At 36.7% G+C, this 22,808-nt stretch overlaps 1 protein-coding gene across 1 annotated transcript in view; it reads right to left on the reverse strand.

The window, feature by feature from the left end:
• Positions 1-22,808, reverse strand: part of GALNT16 (polypeptide N-acetylgalactosaminyltransferase 16) — a 1,415,037-nt gene that overhangs the window by 578,123 nt on the left and 814,106 nt on the right. The window contains exon 5 of the mRNA XM_044074007.1: positions 13,662-13,727. Within this exon, the coding sequence (XP_043929942.1) occupies positions 13,662-13,727 (66 nt within the window). The remainder of the gene's footprint in view (positions 1-13,661; positions 13,728-22,808) is intronic.

A 22,808-nucleotide genomic window follows, 5' to 3' on the forward strand; every position in this document is an offset into this window, starting at 1 on the left:
AGTTAAAGACCCCACAGCACCTATCAAAAATAGTAAGAATCCTTTATTTATATACACAATAACTCTTGTTTACAAAATATTTACGTATTTACAAATATTTACAAGTATACAAATATATATATGCAATCATACTAAATTTTCATCCCTGTTAGATCGCCATTCCTTTTTCCATAACCACCATCTGATTTTACTTAATATTGTTGATAAAATCTATTTACCATTAAACATAATTTCATTTATTCTTTCATTCCATATAACCCATATAACATAAAATAACTTTTATCTATACTTTTAACATATTCATTACTTCTATTCTTGTAATATCCATAGTTAATCATATCCATGTTTATTTTAGCCACTTCTTTTATATCTTCTTTACATAGTTTTCCCCATAATTTTTTCACTCTTTTACATTTTAAAATCACATTTTCTCCAATTTCTTCTTCTTGACAATGTAAACATATTCTATCACTTTTCTTCTTATATGGCATATTTCCTTTCACTGGCAATTTATCTATTACCAGTCTCCACAAAAATCTTGAAATTCTACTTTCTTACTACACTATTTGTTACATATTTTTATAACTTTATTTTTTCATCTGTCAGATTTTCCCAATGGTTTTAAATAGTAATGTTTTATCATTACTTTTTATACCATAATTTTCTATCTTTTTCTATATAATCAGTTTTTATTTTCCACAAAATATTTATTCTTGGTGATATTTTATTTCCTCATTTATACATTCCTTTTCTCTTTTACTCTTTTTTATCAAACCTCCATATTTATCATACTTATATTTGTACAATTTTACTACTAATCTCTCATCTTTTTCATTTATCCACATTAACACTTTCTACAAACTTAATGAAGCAGCATATACCACTGGGTTAATTAACCATAAACCTCCTTATTCTTTATTTACATACAAAACTCCTAGTTTTACTGGGTTTAATCTAGAACCCCATATAAATAAAAAAAAATTGCAACAATTCCTTTTCAAATACTCTTGGCAACAAAAATACACTTGCTAAGTATGCTATTTTTCAATTAGTACTGAACTTATCAAATAAGCATTTTTTTCTAAATGACAGTTTATATGTTCTCTAGTAAAGACAGGTTTGTTTTTTCTTCTCTTGCTTTTTCCCATTGAATTTTACTTAGATCTTTCTTCCCAAATGTTATACCTAACACAGAAATTTCATTCACTGTAAAATATATACCCCCAGTCTTTACTGCATTTTCTCTTTATTTAAAGCCAACCCTATCATCTGCAGACACCAAATCTGTAGAAATTATTAATTATTTTATCCAAATTGTGTTTTCTGCAATTATTATAATGTCACTTGCATATGTTAACAGAACTGTAATCCTTACCCCATCTGCTTCATTTTGTAATTTATTTCACATACTATCACATTAATAACTAATGAAAAGAGTATACAACTCATTGGATATCCCTGTCTTACACCATTCTTCATATGTACCTCTTTGCTTAACCAGCTATTTACAAGTATTTTACTTTATTATTATTAGATGCTGACATACATGATTACCTAATGTTCTCACTTATATAATATTTTTTCATTATCACCCATAAGATTTCATGTTCACTTGTGTCAAATGTCTTAAGGTCTCCTATCATAATTTTTGCTTCGTCTTTTCTGCTCATAATATCATCTATAATTTCTATAAGTATTGTTAATAATTCTTGACAACCCTTTCCCTTTCTACTATATATGGTATCTTCCATAATATTTTCCATTTTAGTTTCACATCTATTTTGCATTATTTTCATAAGGATCTTATAATCATTATTAATCAATACTATTGGTGTCTAGTTTTTTAATTGCCTCCTATCTTCCTTCTTCCATATGAATATAAGTGTTCACATATATATTTCCTTATACAGAAAACATTTATTTAACCATTAATTCAAAATCTTTAAAAATATTTTTTGCCAATCCCTTAAATTTTTATACATTTCATATCCTATTCCATCTGGTCCTACAGTTGTATCTATATTTACTTGTCCTAGTACTTTATCTAGCTTATTTAAAGAAATCATCTTTTCCAACTCATTCTCTTTTTCTGTTAACTTTCCATGTTTTTTCACTACCTGCTTTTTTCCTTAAAATTTTCTTGTTCATATTGTACTATACTAGTCATAATATTTTCCTGACTTCTTTCTATTTTAAATTTAACTTAATTTAATTTTATTTTATTTAAAGAAATCATCTTTTCCAACTCATTCTCTTTTTCTGTTAACTTTCCATGTTTTTTCACTACCTGCTTTTTTCCTTAAAATTTTCTTGTTCATATTGTACTATACTAGTCATAATATTTTCCTGAATTCTTTCTATTTTAAATTTAACTTAATTTAATTTTATTTAAAGAAATCATCTTTTCCAACTCATTCTCTTTTTCTGTTAACTTTCCATGTTTTTTCACTACCTGCTTTTTTCCTTAAAATGTTCTTGTTCATATTGTACTATACTATTCATAATATTTTCCTGAATTCTTTTTATTTTTTCTTTTACATTTTTTTTATTTCTCTCATTATGCTACCATATTCCTTTTTCTAATCTGCTTAAGCAGCTTGATACTTCTCTTTTTCCTTCTAAAATTATCTTTGCTTTTATAACAATGCTTGTATTTTTCTTGATTTCTTTCATATAATTTTTTTTCTTTGTCTATCATTATGTTCTAAATCTTCCAATGCATCATTACATGTTCTTTTATATTTTATCTACTTTTCTCACATTATATTTCCACTGTACAAAATATTGTTTATACTTTTCCTTAAATATTATCCACCATTCAGACTTCTTCTTCTTTCAGCTTTTCCCGGTTAGGGGTTGCCACAGCGGATCACCTGTCTGCTCATGATTGGCAGTGGAGTTTTATAGTGTCCAGTTGCCAGCCTGGTGCCCAACCTTCCACAGAAGGCACACATGCACACACTCACACCTAGGGCCAATTTAGAGTGTCCAATCCACCTACAGCATGTATTTGGGATGTGGGAGGAAACTGGAGAACCCAGAGGAAACCCACGTGACCACAGGGAGAACATGCAGACTCCGCACAGAAGGCACCCCAGCTGAGGATCGAACCAGAGGACCTCTTGCTGTGAGGCAACAACGCTAACCACTGTACCACCGTGGCCACCCTATTATCCACCATTCAGACTAATTTTTATAAAATGTTCTTATAATAATTTGATCTTTCTATAACTATATTATTAATCTCTTTCCTTCTCATTTATCCTTATTATTCCTTTGCATATTTTTATATTTCTTGTTTTCCCTTATCTCTACCCATATTGTGAGATGAGAAAATCCTGTTTTAATTACCTCTCTTTTTCCTATGACTAAACTTTCTGACACTATAAAATAAGCTTTTTCAGATCTATACATACCTCTTTTGTAACTTTGTAAATTTTTCTCAAAGTTTACCTTATCATATCTTATAACTTCTAACATTTCTATATCATTTCCTTTCTTTTTACACTTGTCTCTTAAATCACAATTGAAGTTTCCTGTTATTATATTATTCATATTTATCAGTACATAGTCTAAAATCTGATGAAATAAGCTTTCCCTCTCTTTACAATTAGTATAAACATATGTTTTAATTCTATATACTTGTTCTTTCTGTTTTAAATCTACAATTGTTAATCTTCACATTTTTGCTAAAGTTACATCTAATATCTTTTTTGTATTTCTACAGAATATGGTTACTCCAGAACATCTCTCATTTCCCAAATTCCAGATTATTTTTCTTCCCCATAGTTTATTTGTTTTCAGTCTTTCTTCATTTGTTAAAAATCTTTTGTCTTCTAATATAATTACACCTAGGTCACATGTATAACACCACTCCAAAATTCCTAATCTTCTTACTGTATTTTTAATACTAATCACATTTACAGATAGCAGTCTAAAGTTTTCATATTCCCTTTCCCTTAAGTTCAGGGTTTCTTAAGTTCATAGCTAATTACTTGGCTAGCTTTCTTAAAAGGCCATTCTAAGGCTAGCCAATTTTCTTCCCCAATGGTGAGAATCAAACAGTGTATCTTGTGACTGTGACTGAAACACTTTAACCATTATACCAAGCCCAGTCATTAGCTGTTTATATTCTTTTTCATCTATACCCTTTCTTTTTTATTTTATACTTAACCCTTTAAATTTTCTTTTCCTGTTTTCTACCTATTTACCAACAGATTTTTTTAATTTTACAACCTTTCTTTTTCTCTTTCCTGACTCCTATTTTCATATTTGCAATCCATACATTTATAACATTTGAATTCACATTTTTTCATCCTGTCCCATTTCTCACAAATATAACATTTTCTTTTGTCACAGCTATTTAGCAAATGTCCTTCTTTTCCACAAAAAAAAATTTTGAGCTGCCCCCAGTATTTTACAGCACCCCTATTCCCCTCCACATTTATCATGCTTGGTATATGTGCAATTTTTCTTTTTCTGTTTTAACACAATATTACAATCCCAGCCACCAGTTCATAAACCCCTTTTGTCATAAACTTTTGCAATGTCCAGTAGTTCTTTACATAAAGCTTTCAAATATCCTTTCAAAGCCTATCTTTATCACTCTGTTCAAAACAGTACATGCATTTTCTTTTGTATTTCTCTGTTAAATGCTTGTATCACATAAAGATTCCATGGGTTACAAGCTTTCTTTTTTTTCATATTCTCCAAGAAAATTTTCCATTGAAAAACAGTCTCAAATATAATGCCACAACATGTCTCTTTGTTAATAAGAATAAACACTCTTACCCCATGTGCTTTTACACCCAAAGGAGCTATTAAATTGCCCCACACTTCATACCTATCAATTTCTTTGTCTTCTTTACTTTGAATCCTTACCATGTGCTTCTGCTTTCCATTTTTTCTGCCTTTTTTCTGTTACTCCACTTTTGCCTTCTTTTACTTTCTCTGCATGTTTTGTTTCCCATCTCACAACTATTCTTCAGGATTGTCTCCTTTTGTATTCTCTCCATAATGTCCCCCCAAGGAAATATCTCCTTCATTGTCTGTCTCACTCTGCACCATCATTTCTTTTAGTCATCCCACAATCCTCCTGGCTGGCGGGTTATAATTAGACATCCATCATTTGCTCCTTCATTTCTTTCACCACTCCATCATTTCCTTCTCTCTCCATCTGCCTCCATGTTTATCTGGGCTGCCTCAGCTCCTTGAATAGAAAATGAAAGTGTCCTTCCTTAATGTGTCCCACCTGCAAGAATGAGAAGTAGGAGAAGTTTCCCAATGCCTTGGCCAAATTTCCCCTAATAGTATAAATACCACCTTGAGTCTTCCCCAGAAAGAGGCTACTAACCTAGTGGAAATAATGTAGTCAACAAAGGATAAATACAATAAAATGAATAAAATGTTACATTTTCCATAAGTCACTTATGAAAAATGTTATACTTCATTTTACCTATAAAAATAATCAGCTTATTCTCAGCTTTATAAGTCTGGATGTAAATGTCTTTGTTTTATTTATTTGTTTGTTTGTTTTATTTTATTTATTCAGATGATTTCTGCACAGAAATTTTCATTCCCCAAATAGCTTATTTAAATTTAGTAGTTGCTGCCTACTTATTTTAGATGCTCATATCTCTCGTTTTTCATATCTTTTATAATGCCAAAGGCTGCCACACCTTAGAAACAAAGAGCTTAAAAACAAACTTGATGTCCAATTACATTCGGGTGATTGCAGAATATCCTCAATATCATCCAAATCAAAGGGTAATAAAGTCACACAAACAAACCATTTAGTAAAAATGTCTGCTAATCTGAACAAAGATGTCATCTTACATTTATTTTCTACATGGTTCAGAACTTTCCCTATGCTTGGTTCTGATGATGACAACAAAATTTGGATTGCAGATCTATACATATAACAAATTTTAAAAAGGCTCATATCATCTTCACACCAAGGGATATACAGACTTAGAGTGCACTGTGTTTTATATATCATTTGATAAGCATGAAGTACTTTTCTTGTTTTCTTGTCCCGCTGATCAAATGTCAGTCACATTAAAGCTGTAAGTAAGAATGCAAAGTAAAAGCTGATTCATAGCTTGAACGTTATTGCTAGATGTCAAATCAGTTTTTAGTATTAACCTTAGTCTTCAAAAGTATTCATTCCTAAGCATTGCCTTCATTTGTTCATGCTTTATTCCAGACTTTTCATCTATTCCAAGCTATTTATACACTCCCTCGTGTCCAAGTTGATTCAGATCTCATTCCTCTCTAAGGTTGATATTTTCTTGATGCCTCATTTTTCCTGCTATAAATGGTGCTTCAGCACATTTAGCAATTATAAATATCATTTATATCATCTGAAAAAGTTTTAAACATTTGTAGTTGTGCATCAATTGCTGCCTGATGAACTTTACAGTTTTAGATTATCTACAAAAATTAAATGAGATGTCAACCATAGCCTAGTCTATTAAGTAAACATCTTACTGGATTAAGGTAAGGCAAGGTGGTAACAAAGAATTCACCTGGAATATTCTTCTTTGGATTTGTATCTGTGGGATATAATTTGCCCTTTATCATTACTTTGTTGTAAAGTGCTTTGCCACTATTTTTAGTAACTGCTATGTAATTTATCTGTGTGGGTATATATTATCCTCCTGCAGGTACACCATAATTCATGAATATGGAAAGTTGTCAAATGCTTTTCTGGAACCTATCCATGCTACATTTAGGTTCCACCCTCCTTTTGCAGCTCTGTCTTATGGCTGTGTTAAATAATAGATGATCCTTTGTTCCATGTGATTTTCTGTTATTACATTTCTGCAATTTTTTTATAGACATGACTATAAACTCTGTTTGCATAACTTCCATACATAATTTACATATTATTGAAAGGGGTCTATATTAAAAGCCCAAAAGTCCGTAACATCGAAGCTATGTACATCGACATATAAAGGTCGATGTACATAAACATCGAAACACGTAAACGGCAAAAATCACAATGCCGAACGTGTTAAGTCAACAAAGAGTGCCTTACAGGTATGCTAACACCAAAATTAAATACAGAATTTAACCCACTTTTGCAGGGGGGCAAGCCCCACTGCACCCCCCCACACCCCTACTTAAATATACCAACTCCGAGACCGCACTACAGTGGGGAAAAGGATATATTTATTTATCCCCACGATCATGCTGCTGGCTTAACAAACAAGTTTGGCATTGTTATTTTCACCGTTTACATGTTTCGATGTTTATGTACATTGACCTTTATGTGTCGATGTACATAGCTTCGATGTTATGGACTTTCGGGCTTTTAATATAGACCCTATTAAAAGACAGTTTATTGGTCTGTAACTCATAGGATGGTTTGCTGGTTTACTCTTAAAGAGGACTATGTTTTTTTCTGTAGTTAACCAGTTGGGTGTCTGCTCAGTGCATGCATATAAAGAATGTTTACTCAAGGCCAAATCACTGTGCAAAACATGCTAAGATGTAGCCATAAGTTGGATACTGCATCTGGACCTAGGGTTTTCCATTTAGGAGCCTCTTGTAATTGTATCCCAATGTATATGGCTGTTACTTCATTCCATTTCATATCCTTTATATCAGAACTTTTTATTTTAACCGTTCCATCCTTTTGACATCTTTATTATGTTCAACTGGGTTTTCATAAATATTTCTCCAAAATATATTAATTTCTTCTATTTCAGGTGGTATTCCTATTGCTTTCTTTCCCAGTTCTCTATTAAACATTTTAGGTCATCAATAAATTGTTTGTTTTGTACTTTTTCTTTATATTTGTCTGTATAACTAATTTTTTTGCTTATAGTGACATTTTTAATTTATTATTAGAGCTAGTCTAAGATAAATCTTGACCTGCTCTGACAAAGGGTACTGCTTTTACCATATCTATCTTTCTAAGAGATTTTAATGATCTATTCCCTTTCCTGTATTATTTTAATAGTGGTAATTCTTGCCTTAGTTGTTTTACAATTGTCTCTGTTTGTTGCTTCCATGGTGGCATTCTGTTTGTCCCCTTCCTTTCCTTTGTTACTCTAAGCTTTGTAGTAGCACTTTATCCGTTATTAGTTGAGCTGCACAGAAATATTTTCTATTTCTTTTATAACACATGGATCTCTTCTAATAGCTCCCATTTACCGTGTTCAAGTGTTTTATCTGAGGACTCTACATTATCTTTTTCTAATACTGACACAAGTGCCTATGGCAAAGGTGGGCACTTTTTTTATACTGAGACCTATGCAGTCTTCTTTTATATTTGTAACCTTTCCCATGATATATAAAATACAATCTATATATCACTGTTGCCATGGAGAGATTTTGTAAAAAAAAAAAAAGAATAAAACAAGGTTTATATCACAAGGTGTGAGGATGAATTCAGTTCCAGCAACATTACTTTCCTTTTCTTGCTGATTGTATATCTCCATTAGGACTGATGCTTTCCAGTCAGACTGCCTTGGTACTTCTGGAGATTTTACTTACATTAATGTCATTCTTTAGTTTATCTGATTTTAATTCACTGTAATTTGTCAACTTTACTTTGACATCTTGCATATCAACTAGCACTTCATGCATGCAGCAGGTATTCATTTTATATTAGTCAATCTACACACATTCTACTAACTACCTAATCTTTCTCGCCAAATAAACCCACCCCTAACTTGCTTCCTGTAAACCCTTAACCTCCTTCTATCTCCTACCCCATTCCTCTTATTATGTCTATCCCTGGCCTACAAATACACTCTTACTTGCTCCTCTTGTCTATAATTCTTACCTTTCTACTTCTATCCCACAGCCTTACAGGCTATGAATCCTTAAGCTTTACTAAATTTCATCACCCCTAAAAACAAACAAACCCCTTTCTCTCTTTTAACTTCACAAACCCATAGTAACATAACATCCTCATCAACCTACCTTCTACCACAGGTTCAAAAATTAATCCATATTATGTATTTCCAAACCAGAAAAATTGACCCTATTCTATGTAAACTTGTGAAACTACCACAGGCTCCTCAACAGTACCTACTACTACATGGTGACATTCATCCAAACCCAGGTCCTACCATTACCATCCATAATTCCCAATCCTCCCAACCCTCCACTTCTTGTACCCCCATTACTACCAAAAACTCTCTTCCCATAGCCCACCCCAATATACGTAGCTTAAATAATAAAATTACCCAGCTTCATGCCCTATTAGATATACATTCTTTTGACATCCTATGTCTAACTGAAACCTGGCTCAAACCAGTTACTAAGGACAATGATATACTCCTACCAGGCTATAACATCCTCAGATCAGATCGTCTAAACAAAAAGGGTGGTGGGGTGGCAATATTGTTTAAATCTGAATTGCAAGTCACCTCACTGGATATTCAACCTCCCTCACTTAGTAATGCCGAGCTACTAATGTCCAAGCTTCAAATTAATGCTAATAAATCCATATACATTATTTGTTCTTACATCCCCCCGGTAACAACATTAATACCTTGGAAAACACCCTTATCTGGCTCTCCACATCCTTCCCACAAGAAACCATACTCCTTGGTGATTTTAATATTGACTGGAATTGCTATACTTCTAACAAACCTACTACTCACGTAAATCTTTATGTTTTTTATCAAACCATTACCTACCCTACAAGAACCCATAAACCTAGCAACAAACAAGCCACCTTAGACTGGATTCCAGTTAACAGTAATCCAAAATCATATAAAACAGGCATACTTCCTGATTATATTAGTGACTATTCTCTTACCTTTATAACTAGACTAAAAACCTCAATTCCCAATCAAATAAATTCCAGAACTACCTGGAACAAGAAAAATCTAAACCCAGTTAACTTTCAAGCAGAGCTTAAAGCTTGCAATTGGTCACCCCTAAAATACCTACCTCTTGATGAAGCAGTCTCATATTTTAACAACAAATTCTTGCAAATCCTAGAACACCATGCCCCCTCTCGGACTGTTAGAATTAGGAATAAATCTGCTCCTTGGCTTTCAAAAGAGACAAGGCATAAAATGTGTCTGAGAAATAAAATCTGGACCAAATGGAGAAATACAAAACATCCAAATGATCATTTACACTTTAGACAGCTTAGAAATGTGACAAAGAAATCCATATTCCTTGATAAAAAAAAAACTACTACCTTAAAGTCCAACAAACCCAACATCAAAACCCACAAAAATTCTGGTCAGGAATAAATAAATTGCTTCATCCCGGACATTCCAAAACACCTACCCCCTCTAATTTGCTTCAACATTCTCCCAACCAAATTGCTGATACTTTCAACAAAATTTTCTCTGAAACTGTCCAAACTTTAGCTAATACCTTACCTCCTGTTACCCCCACCAAGCTACCCTTGCTACCAATTTACTCCAGCAGTTGCATCTGCAGCCTATTCCAACATCTCTCATACACAGCCTACTACTGAAACTTAAACCTTGCACTCCATCAGCTGACCTCCTCCCAGCTGAATATCTGCAAATGGCAGCTGGAGTACTTGCCTACCCTATTTCCATCTTAATTAACAGAACAATTACAGAATGCTCCATCCCAAATCTCTGGAAAGTCTCACATATTATCCCACTCCATAAGAGAGGTAACAAATGAACTCTCAAACTTCCGCCCCATAGCCCTATTTTCTCCCTTAGCAAAAAATTATGGAGATAGGTATTCATCGTCAACTGCTTGATCATCTCCTCCAAAATCACCTACTTGTGGACTGCCAACATGGCTTTAGGCCATTCCATAGTACGACTGCACTCCTATCCTTTTCAGACTGTATTAATAAAAATTGTAACAGCTTGCTATCCTCTGCCCTCTTTATTGATCTCTCCAAAGCATTTGACATGGTGAATCATCAACTACTGTCAGATATACTTACATCTCCTTCATTAGATACCCAGACAGTTAAATGGTTCAAGTCCTATCTAGGCAATAGACAACAAGCAGTCCTCTGGGACAATAAACTATCCACTTTGCTCCCTATCACTCTTGGAGTCCCACAAGGCTCTATTCTGGGACCTCTCCTATTTACTATTTTCATTAATGATCTGAATACCTCCCTTCTGCAAACCACCTGTATACAATATGCCGATGACTCAACATTAATATGTGCTGCCTCCTCTCCTGCTGAACTTCAATCCAGTACCCAAAAAGTATTTACCTTAGTTGAAAACTGGTTCCATTAATGCTGTCTCCTCCTTAACCCAAAAAGAAAAAGCAAATTATTATTGTTCACTCCCACTCAGAGGTCCCCTGCTATTAACTTCACAGTTACATCTAATAATGGTACTGTAATAGCACCTGACACAACCACTAAACTTTTAGGTGTAACAATTGATCATAATCTTAACTTTGACTCACATATTAACCTAACTATTAAATCAGTTAATAGAAAACTTGGTTTCCTTTATAGACTTAAACCCTTTCTTACAGCTTCAGCTAGGACTACTATTGCCCAAACTCACTTAATCTCCACCCTCCTTTATGCCTCTCCAATTTATACAAACCTCTCTAAAAGCAATATCAATAAGTTGGCAACATTCTATAACAACATAACCAGATTTGCCACTGGTGCCCCATTTCGAACCCACCACTGCCAAAATCTCAAACTGCTGGGATGGCTGGAATTGCAAAGCCAACTTCTTTTCCAGCAACTTACTATCATTCACAAGATATTGCACCATCCCACAAACACTCCCATACTAGCTAACCTTATCAGCCCATATAAAAATCTTACAACTCTAAGATATGCCAATAGGGTACTAATATCTACCCTAAAATCCAGTAACAAATCTAGGGATTGCCTGTTTACTAACTCTGTTGGTAACACTTGGAACAAACTTCCAAGTGAACTAACATCCCTTACATCCATCCCACTTTTCAAGAAACAACTAAGAATCTTCCTAAAATCACAATGGCTATGCCCATGCACCAGTCCGGACTGGTACTATCTCCTCTTGCCTGACCGCCTTTAATGTCCATAACATTGCCTGACTACCTTTAATGTCCATAACATTGCCTGACCACCTTTAATGTCTATAACATTTATTTCTATTGCTTTCTTTTTCCCTATGAGTTCTACTAAAGCAGTACACTGCCTAGGGGAAAAAAAAAAGGTTATACTTAACAACTTTTTATTCAGTACTTCTCTCATTAGAATCACTACCCATTTCTATGTACTGTCACTGTACAGTGGAATTAATCTGTGTACAAAAGGTGTTTTAGCTATGTCTGTTAATGAGTTTATTTTGATAATGATTATGAAGAATTTCTATGTAAATGTTGTCATGTGTGGAGCTTTTCTCCCCGGGCTCTCCGCTGAAAATGGACATATATCCAGTTGGACTATCCTGGTCAACAAATGTAAAATAAAATAAATAAAAAAAATAAATAAATAGTTGTGAAGGTGCATGTTTCTATACTTTGCTTCTTCTTTCTTCCTTTTGTAAAGAGCATGGGACTTAAGAGGTATAATAAAGTTGAAGGTGGGCAGGCTGGAAGAGTGGGAGAAACAGAAGAGATGTCCTTGGCATGCAGGTATCATTTTGGTTTAGGAGGTTTTGGTGTGCAGATGATTTTGGGTCTGCAGGAAATTGGGTGAGCTTCCCCAAGAATATAGAGGCTAAAGTTATCTTTAGGATAACTAAAAAGGTGAGAAAGGAAAGAGTGGGATGGGGGTGGGTCAAAACAAAAGGAGGCCAAAAGATATAATGGGTAGGAAAATGCAGAAGGGAGAAGGCAGAGGATATGGGCAAAGAGTGAGAAAACTGAAGTAATGTGACACAGAGTAAGGTTAAGAGAGAAAGAGGAAATGCAGTCATGAAAGACAGGAAGGAAAAGGAAACCGAGATGGACAGAGAAGTGCAGACTGCAGTGACACACACATGATAAGGGGAGACACAGCAAGCTGAGGCAATGGAAGAATTACATTCCTATCAGCTCAGAGCAAGATATATAACCACTTGAATGCTTTAAACCTAATGAGCTTCAGATGCTGTACAGCAGACCTTTACATATTCTAAAGTTAAACAACATGAAAAATATATGACAATCAAAAGTGAAAAGGCATTGCTAAATGCTGTAAAATAGTCCAGTGTTCTTGTTGGTTCAGTGTAGGTGATGCCAGCACAGAATACTGGAGGTCTTGGGGTTGAGTCCCAAATAAGAGCTAATGTTATTCTTTCATTCTTCTCATTCTAATAGTGCCCAAGCAGAAGGCTTTCTCTGCATCTCTGTGCGAATGTGTGTATAAAATTTGACCTTAATCACCATGCTGGGGGTTTCCTAGCTAAAAGGAAAATGTTTTGATGAGAAAATCCAACATCTACTGGTAAACGAACTGTGATAAATACTTTCCAGACCATAGCGTTTTTCAATATATACAAGAACAGCATTTACAGACCTATTTCAAACAATATGAGAGCATGTGTTTACCATGAATGTGAACAACAGAAACTGGGTATAACATAAGTTAACCAATTGGATATTACAGGAAGACCATTTAACATCAAGCAGTAAAAGGCTTCTGGATTGATCAATACATCAGGTATTTTTGCTGTGGTTAGAGTGGTGCCTTTTTGCATCAAACTATGCAATGAATCATTAGACATTTGCAAATCAATGTCAGTACCTACCTTCTCTCCGGGAATTTCTCAGACATTTGACTTTTGGAATCTTGGATAACAATTGGCAGTCATCAGCTAAGAAAAAGAAAAGTATATACCATTTTTAGTGGACTAAACTTTTTGTCTGTAAGCAAAGAAATGAAAAACATTCATCCTGTATTGTAGAATTAATTACCCTTACTACCAAAATACTATAAGATATAAAAAGACAGTCATATGCTTATAATTTCATTTACCATTCATGACATAAAGCTGACACAGACAGTAGTAAAGTTCACAATCTGAAAGTGAAAGAACAAAAACTCATGCTAATGAAAAACACTATGAAAGGCTCACCCAGACTCTACTGCAGTTTGCTGTGATGGAAAGATTAGTTTGCTTTTTATTTGTTGTATTCTGTATTACTTTATTACCTTTTTCTATTTTGTATACTATGATTTGTTTTCTTTGCACTGTGTTTTACTTGTATTCTGCTTTTAACTGCATATTAAAACTTGAAACGACACCACAGCTCTGTCTCTTGTGAGTCAGACAAAAATTAGAACAGGTCAATTAAGGAGTCACACATAAGTTAGAAGAGGTCAATTAAGGTTAATCATCTGTGAACTGCGAGGGTGGAGCTAGGAACTACACCTTCTATTTAAGGGGTAAAATAAAACATTTCAGAGCTTTATCGGAAAGGCGCACCCAGACTCTGCTACAGTTTCCTGTGAGGGGAAAGGTTAGTTTGCTTTTTATTTGTTGTATTCTGTATTACTTTATTACCTTTTTCTATTTTGTATACTGTGATTTTTTTCCTTTACACTGTGTTTTACTTGTATTCTGCTTTTAACTGCTTATTAAAACTTGAAAAGAAACCACAGCTCTGTCTCTTGTGAGTCAGACAGAAAATCTTTCCACCCTCCCAGCAGGTTATTGTTGTGTGCTTAAACACCACTGTTTTTCTAGTTGCATGCCCCTTATGTTAATTTGACCATATATCTCATTTCCTCTCTGCTTTTACTGGTTGGTGTGAGTAAGCACAAAATTATCATTTTGTGAAATCACTCCCCTTCAGCTATTTAAATTTATTGGCCATCCTACTGTATTCCATAGTACCAGAATAAAAAAGTGAACACCCCCTTTCAATCTATCTTCCTGTTTTAAAAATAGTGACTCTCCACTCAAAGTTAACTTTTTAGACAGGTAAAACTTAAGTTACCTACTTTCACATCTAACACCTCTAGTGCACACTGCAGTGTTTAGGATAAACCATTGTTTTCATCTTACCTTTAAGCATCTATTACAAGACAACCAGTTACTGGAGAGCCCACATTCTGCCTCTCAGTAGTCATCTTGGGATTAGTGCTTCTGTTTTCTCCTGGTGAGAGAAGGAGTGCAGCTACATTATTTCCTGGAGACTGCTAATCACCAGAAAGCTTAATAACTGCTTTATAGGTGACAGCTTGGAATCTGTGCTTATATTCTGATCCTGGTGAGAGTAGGAACAGAGTGTATTGATTCCTGACTGTTTCTGGCTGGAGAGTGAGTGTCTATGCTGATTGGTCTGGTTGCTATTCGAGGCATCTACCAGAAAAAGGCTACAAGCCTACAGACCCTTGCACCAGCAGGGACAAGACTGTGGATCACCAAACAGGCTGTGGCCTGCTTCTCTTCTTGGGATCGGTGCTAACATTTTGCTTCTGGTGAGAGAAGAAGTAAAGGAGTATTGTATCCCAACAGAGTGAAGCTGTGCTGAGACCAGCATTAGTAGTAGCCAGGCAGTACCCATTCATGTGACTCCCCTCTTTTTGTCATTCTTGACAAGCTAATTCTTTATTTTCAGTAAGTACTGCTTGATTTCTTCCTAACTTCAGAATATCTGCCCAAATACTTCATCCTTATATTTCCAGGGTTTACACTTTGGTTTCCCCTTGAGTATTTGACAGTGCTCTGTAAAGACTCAGACACTTTGAGTGACATTTATCCTGTAAAAGGCTTCAGTACTTAATATAGTGAGCTCATATCCAAGCATTCTAAAGGTCAGTTCCTTGTGCTTTCTCCTGTCAACCTGGTGAACTTGGGCATCCTGAGGCAGTGTAGCAACTGCGTCATGTACACAGACAACCCTCTCCTCTTACCTCCCAACACTATGACTTGTGAGAGATGCACATATATAACCAAACTGGAGGCCAAGCACTCTCCAGCCAAGACTGAATTAACCAGTCAAGAGGAGAAGGATAACACCTTCACCACACCACATTCAACACATAGCCCTCCAGAACATACACCATCCCAACTCTCACATAGTAACACAAAACACACACCAACTTTTACAGAGGGTCTCAATAAAAATCTGCCCAAACAATAGAGACCTCCAAGGCAGAAATGCAAACAACCACCACATCCCAGCACACCCCATGAGACACATAGCTCACATAAACAGTGTGCCACTCAACTAAAGCCCACAAGACAAAACAACTTACCCAATACACTAGCCATAGGTGACTCAATAGTAAGGCACACTGATGTCCCACTCACTGGTCTATATTATAACATTGAATTCTACAAAGATCAAATGTTATAATATCGAGCCCTAAACACCGAAATCCGAAAACATCGAACAGTCGGAATAGCGAATTTTTTTCCCAGGGAAAAAATTTGCTTTTCCGAGAAACATACACACAACACAAACACACACAAAAAAACAGCAATCCACACACATTTACTTAAAATCCTATACCTAAACCTAAACTAAACTTTACATACACTACTAGCTATCCACTTACCTTAACCCAACCCTAACCCTAAGGTCCATCACTATCACACACTCACCTCACCCGCGCCCTAACCCTAACTCACCTAACCCGCCCCCTAACCCTAACCTACACACAACCACACACTTACCTGACCTGCTCCCTAACCCTAACACACCTAACCCACCCCCTAACCCTAACCTACACACAATCGCACACTTACCTGACCCGTGCCCTAACCCTAACGTCCACACAACCGCACACTTACCTGACCTGCTCCCTAACCCTAACTCACCTAACCCGCCCCCTAACCCTAACCTACACACAATCGCACACTTACCTGAACCCGACCCGTAATGTTCCAATATATCAAACGCTGAAAACAGCGAAGCCACAACAACAGCCCACCGAATTCTTTCCCTGGGAAAGAATTTGGTGTTCTGCACCTTCGCTGTTTTCAGCATTCAACATTATGGGGTCAATATTATAACATTTGATCTTTGTAGAATTTGATGTTATAATATAGACCCCCACTCACTAGGTTGAATAAGGAGAACATTACGGTGAGCTGCCTGTCACGTGCCAGGATCCGCCACATAATGCATGCACTTAGGTCACTCCACAACAGGTAGAAATATGTCTCTGTCATTGTCTATATTGGTGTGAATGACCTGAGACGTACCTCCCTGGACTACATAAAAAGAGACATAGAGGAGCTCTCTGGTCTTGTAGCCCAGGTAGCTATGATTCTAGCTCTGAGTAGCATCCTACCATCACCCAGAATGATACCACATTACAATCAGAAAATGATTGACTTCAACAATTGGCTAAGTTCCTGGTGTCATTTAAAGGGGATCAAATATTTGTCTGCCTAGGATGACATGATCGACAGACCTCGATGTTTCCCCAGAGATGGCCTGCACCTGTCACCTCAGGGATTCTGGATACTGGCCAAGGCTCTTGCCACCTCTATAGTGCCTTTTTTAGGCAATGTCCTAAAGACAAAATTACCACCATAACAGCTACAAGCAAAAGAAATCTGAGGGTTATGCTACTCAACACTAGAAGTCTAAATCTCAAAATGCACTCACTCAAAGCACTCCTTAAAATGAAGAACATCGATATCTGTGCAGTGACCGAGACCTGGTTCAAGGCTCCGGAGAGCACCCCAGCACTACCAGGCTATAATTCCTACCACACCTTTCAGTCCCTAAAATTCGACCGAAGCACTAAAGGCGGTGGTGTCGCCAATTTCATAAAGGATATGCACACCTCCAGACTAGTAGGCCAACATAACATATCAGAGATATTTCAGGTACAACTAACATGTTTTTAAAACTGCAATCCAGGTTGTAGCCTACTATAGATCCCCATCATGTCTCAAGACTCCCACTCCACTTTCCTAAACACACTGGAAAATATTAGGGTACAACCCAATACCCTTATACTGGGAGACTTTAACTACCCCTCAATTAACTGGGAAAATTACTCATCTACCAACACACTTGCTCAACGTTTTCTGGAATTCATTAATTTCAGTGCCCTGGACCAACTCATTCTTACCCCCACCAGGGGTAGAAACATCCTTAACCTGGTCATTACTAACATGGGTGACCATTGCTCTACACCAGTAATCAAGTTCTCCCTGGTCCTGACCACAAGCTAATTACCATGGTTATCCACATCCCACCCTCCCCACCCCTAAAGGAAACCACCGTAAAAAAATTCTCCAAAGCCAATTTTGGGCTTCTAAAAACAGAGGTGGCTAACTTCACCGACACCCATGCAAATGGAAAACAGGTGCATGACTGCTGAATCATACATCAATGCACTGTATGAGCACATACATAAGTGCATGGAACAGCCCATACCAAACAGAACCAAGACAGTCTCCTCCAAAAAAAAGGAAGCCAATCTGGTGATCTTCCACCATAAAGAAACTCTACAACAGAAGGAAAGAACTGTTGCAGAAAAGGGTGAAGTGCCAAGACTGGAAAAACTCCATTTTTAGCCTAAAAAAACTGAGATCCATCATCAACTCCTCTAAAGCTAGCAAAATTGCTGCAGATTCTAAAGGCAACCACAAGGCATTCTATAGTTGTGTCAAGACTCTACATGACAATACTCAGATCTGCTCTCTCTGCCTTAAGCTCAATGCATAAAAGTGCATTGTCATTCCCTTTGGGAAATATTTGGTGCCCATGAACTACCATATAGGCGTTAGTCCACTAAACACTGAAGGTGTGATAAGAGACCTGGGGACACAGGCTGACAGCAACCTCTCCTTTGATAACCACATTGGCACTGTAGTCAGAAAGTCCTTCTACGTGGCACATCTCATTACAAAAGGTTTCTCATCCAGGAAGAAGTCATAATCCCTCTCTACTCGTCCCTCATTAGACCTATTATAGAATACAATGCCCCATTTGATATGTACCTCACTAGACAACTACAACAACTGGAAAGGCCACAAAAATACCTCACTAAGAGGATCTTAGGCCTTAGACACATGCCCTATATGGACAGACTCAAAATACTCCAGCTATACTCTGTCTTTTATCGCCTACTTAGAGGTGATCTCTGCTTGACCTACAAAGCCATGTCTGACCCAGAGCTGCTAGGTATGCTACACCTAAAGAAATCCCAATCCCTCCGTGCCACACACTCCAGGGACCTTAACCTCATTACCACAATAAACAGAACATGCTGAAGGGACAGATTCCTAACCCAGAGACTTCCGATACTCTGGAACAAGCTTCCTATTCACATCAAGCAGAGCACTTCACTGGCCCTCTTTAAGAGAAATCTTGACGAGTGGGTGGGTAATAGGAAGTTCACCCTAGGGATCACTTCAGTGGCCTTGCTTGACAGGGGCACTGGGAACTAACTTTGGGCGGCATGATGCCAGGGAATCTTCTTGGGCTAGGCTTATATAGGTTCCAGGGCCGTTAGCCTAGTACACACCTATGAACCTATGAACCTATAAACTAACTCAGAATGTCAAACACTTGAACTGAGCTATATTATAACAAGAATGAATAGAAAGGGAAAAAACACAGGGGTAAACAGTACTTACAAATATACACCTCAAAACAGTTTCTGCAAGGGGGTACTAGGCCCCACTGCATACTCTAACATAGGTAAGCTGCTTCTTACAATTCTGCAAGGTTTCAATGGCTGCTGAAAGTCTGAGGATTCAATGCAATACTTAACAGTAAGAATTAAAGTGGGAATAGTGTGAATATATACTTATTCTGAGATTGTGGTATCCTGCTGTAATCCTCCTACTCTAAGGAATAGCAGTCTCAGATACAGTGCATAGAGATGGCATGGGTGGGGGCATAGCCTGCTCATGGCAGAGGCAACAGGATGAAGCCCTGTTGTAATATAGCTTTAAATATACAACAATGAGTTCAACCGTGTGCTATTTTCTGTAAGAATCAGACTTGAATTTTCAAAGTGCTGGGTTATGCTTTATCAGGTCTTCTTTGTTCCTTCTGATCTGTGTGCTTCCAACTAGTGTCCTCCCCAGACCCTCCTAAAGGTTACAAATCTGCTCTGTGCTAGGGATAAAGAGATAATTATTCCTGATTTGGGGCCTTTGTCTACATCCATATCTACTTTTCCATTCAAACACTGCATACTTTATTACTAACTTTACAGGAATAATTCTTTCATTAAAATTGCTTTTGATCTGTGTTTTTATAAATGTTTCATCAGATAGAACATCAGTCCCCAACCACTGGGTCGTAGAACATTTGGTACCGGGCTGCACAGAAACCTTTAGGCAGAGAGTGAAACAAAAATGTGAATGTGTATATGTATGCATCAGTGTGTTCATGTTTCTGTCTGCATGTATAAGTGAATGCGTGAATGAAAGCAGAATGTATGTGTGTATGTAAGCAGTAGAGACTGTGTATGTGTGTATGACAGAGTGAGCAGAGAGACTGATCCATCCATTATTTTACACACGCTAAGCAGCGCTTTTGCTGTTTAGCGAGTGTAAAATAAAAATAAATGAAACAGAAAAAAGGTATGTGTGTGTGTGTGTGTGTGTGTGTGTGTGTGTGTGTGTGTGTGTGTGTGTGTGTGTGTGTGTGTGTGTGTATGTTTCTGCATATGAGTGAATGCGTGAGTGAAAGCAGAACAGAGTGTGTGTGTGTGTGTGTGTGTGTGTGTGTGTGTGTGTGTGTGTGTGTGTGTGTGTGTGTGTGTATGCGTGAGAGATAGACAGAGAGAGAGAGAGTGAAGAGTGAAAGCGACCCCTGGCAGTGGCAACAGCAGCATCAATTTGGAGGTTTGCATACCTCTCAACCATACCTCTCAACCTCTCGCACAATAAATCTGGACAGAGCCACAAATAATAGGGACAGATTTTAAATATTCTTCTTATAAACTTAGAAAGTTGATAGAATAAGCACTAAAAACCCTGCTTCCATTTCCAACATTTTTGTGCAGAGTGGTTTTCTGCAATAACAACGACCAAAACAAAATTACAGAATAGACTGGACATAAGGAACACAGTTCATGCATCATTGTCTCCCATCTGCCCTACAAGGGACCATCTCATTGCAGGGAAACAAGCTCAGGGCTCCCACTGATTCTGCATTATGAGTTGTATTTATTAAACACTTTATTATGATTGATTTTTATAGGGTGGCCACGATGGTGCAGTGGTTAGTGTTGCCGCCTCACAGCAAGAGATTCTCCAGTTTGATCCTCGGCTGGGGTGCCTTCTGTGCAAAGTCTGCATGTCCTCCCTGTGGTCATGTGGGTTTGCTCCAGTTTCCTCCCACATCCCAACAACATGCTGTAGGTGGATTGGACACTCTAAATTGGCCCTAGGTGTGAGTGCATGTGTGTGTGTGCCTACTGTGGAAGGTTGGGCACCAGGCTGGCAACACAACACCATAAAACTCCACTGCCAATCATGAGCAGACAGGTGATCCACTGTGGTGACCCCTAACTGAGAAAAGCCAAAAGGAGAAGAATTATGGTTTATTTTTATGCTCGTACGACGGCCGGTCCTTGGAAAATTGTCTTACATGAAACCGGTCCTTGGTGCAAACAGGGTTGGAGACTGCTGTGATAGAAAACAAGATATCTTTTATGAATGATGATTCATAAATCAGTACTAGACTAGCTGCCCTTGGAAACCATTTTAAGCATAACCAATTTCCCTTCACCAATGAGAATCAAACCCTGTATCTTGTGTTTAGGAGGCAAACATCTTAACCATTATGCTAACTCACAAATTGAAAGCAAAAAGCAAACAGCAACAGAAACACATAGAAACTGCATGGGATGCAAGTAATTTCCATAAGTTTTGATTTATTCATATTATTTTGGAGATATAGAGATACAGCCTCGATAGATGTCACTGAAATCACACATGCCTAACCAAATAACAATTAAGTAGACAGGATATTCAAATTAGATACATTCAGTACTTTTCATATAGTTGATCATACCATTTACTAAACATTTGGTTTCATTCTGAGTCTCTCTCTCTCTCTCTCTCTCTATATATATATATATATATATATATATATATATATCATAGCAGAAATCAATATTTTAGGGGGTGTCATACCCTTAACCCCCAGCTGAGGGATTTTGTCCTTACACTAATAATGACATCTAGGCTGCACCACAATGTAAATAAAGGAATACATTTTGATTAGTCTCATTTAATTCAACCTATAGTAAACTGAATTGTTTACAAATGGTTTGTCAAGCTGTCACTCAAGTTCCACAAGGTGGTTTGTTAGTTATTTAAAAAAATAGTTATAAAACAATAAGTGTAAGAATAAAATATCACCCCCATTTGCAGTGATGCAAAAGGATTCTCAAGACTTAGTGATAGACCTTTCCTTATTCACAACCTTTGCATGGCAGGTCACTATACACTTACTGCCAAACCAGTACAATATGTAGATGATGTAAACCCCCCCCACCCCCGCTAGTACCACTTTATCTCTTGTTAATACTCAGCTACAACACAGTGTTCTCTCTGCAGCCAGGGTTTTACCTGTAGAATTGCATCTTAATACTGCAAAAGACAACGGTTATTCTCCATTGCTACCTAATGTCATGATGAAAAATGCCCAGTTTAGATGATGCCCTCAATATCTCTTCTTTCAACAAGTCAGGAATTCAGGCAACAGAATCACCTACATTTATGGGAATTACTACTGATATCCGACTTAATCGGACCTCACTATAAATTCTGACTTTACTAAAAATAAATAAATAAAGTACATGTTTGCAGATTCAAAATGTATCTCCTTTTTCTTAAAGCAAAACAAAACATTGTAACCATGGATTTTACACACCTGTTCACTAAAATAGAGCACCTTTAACCCACAAACTTCAATTAGGATAGAACAGAATTGCCAGATTTACTCTAGGTTATTGCAAA

This window comes from Protopterus annectens, chromosome 6.part0 (assembly GCF_019279795.1).
Source record: "Protopterus annectens isolate FY-2018-M chromosome 6.part0, PAN1.0, whole genome shotgun sequence".
NCBI classification, from domain to species: domain Eukaryota; kingdom Metazoa; phylum Chordata; order Ceratodontiformes; family Protopteridae; genus Protopterus; species Protopterus annectens.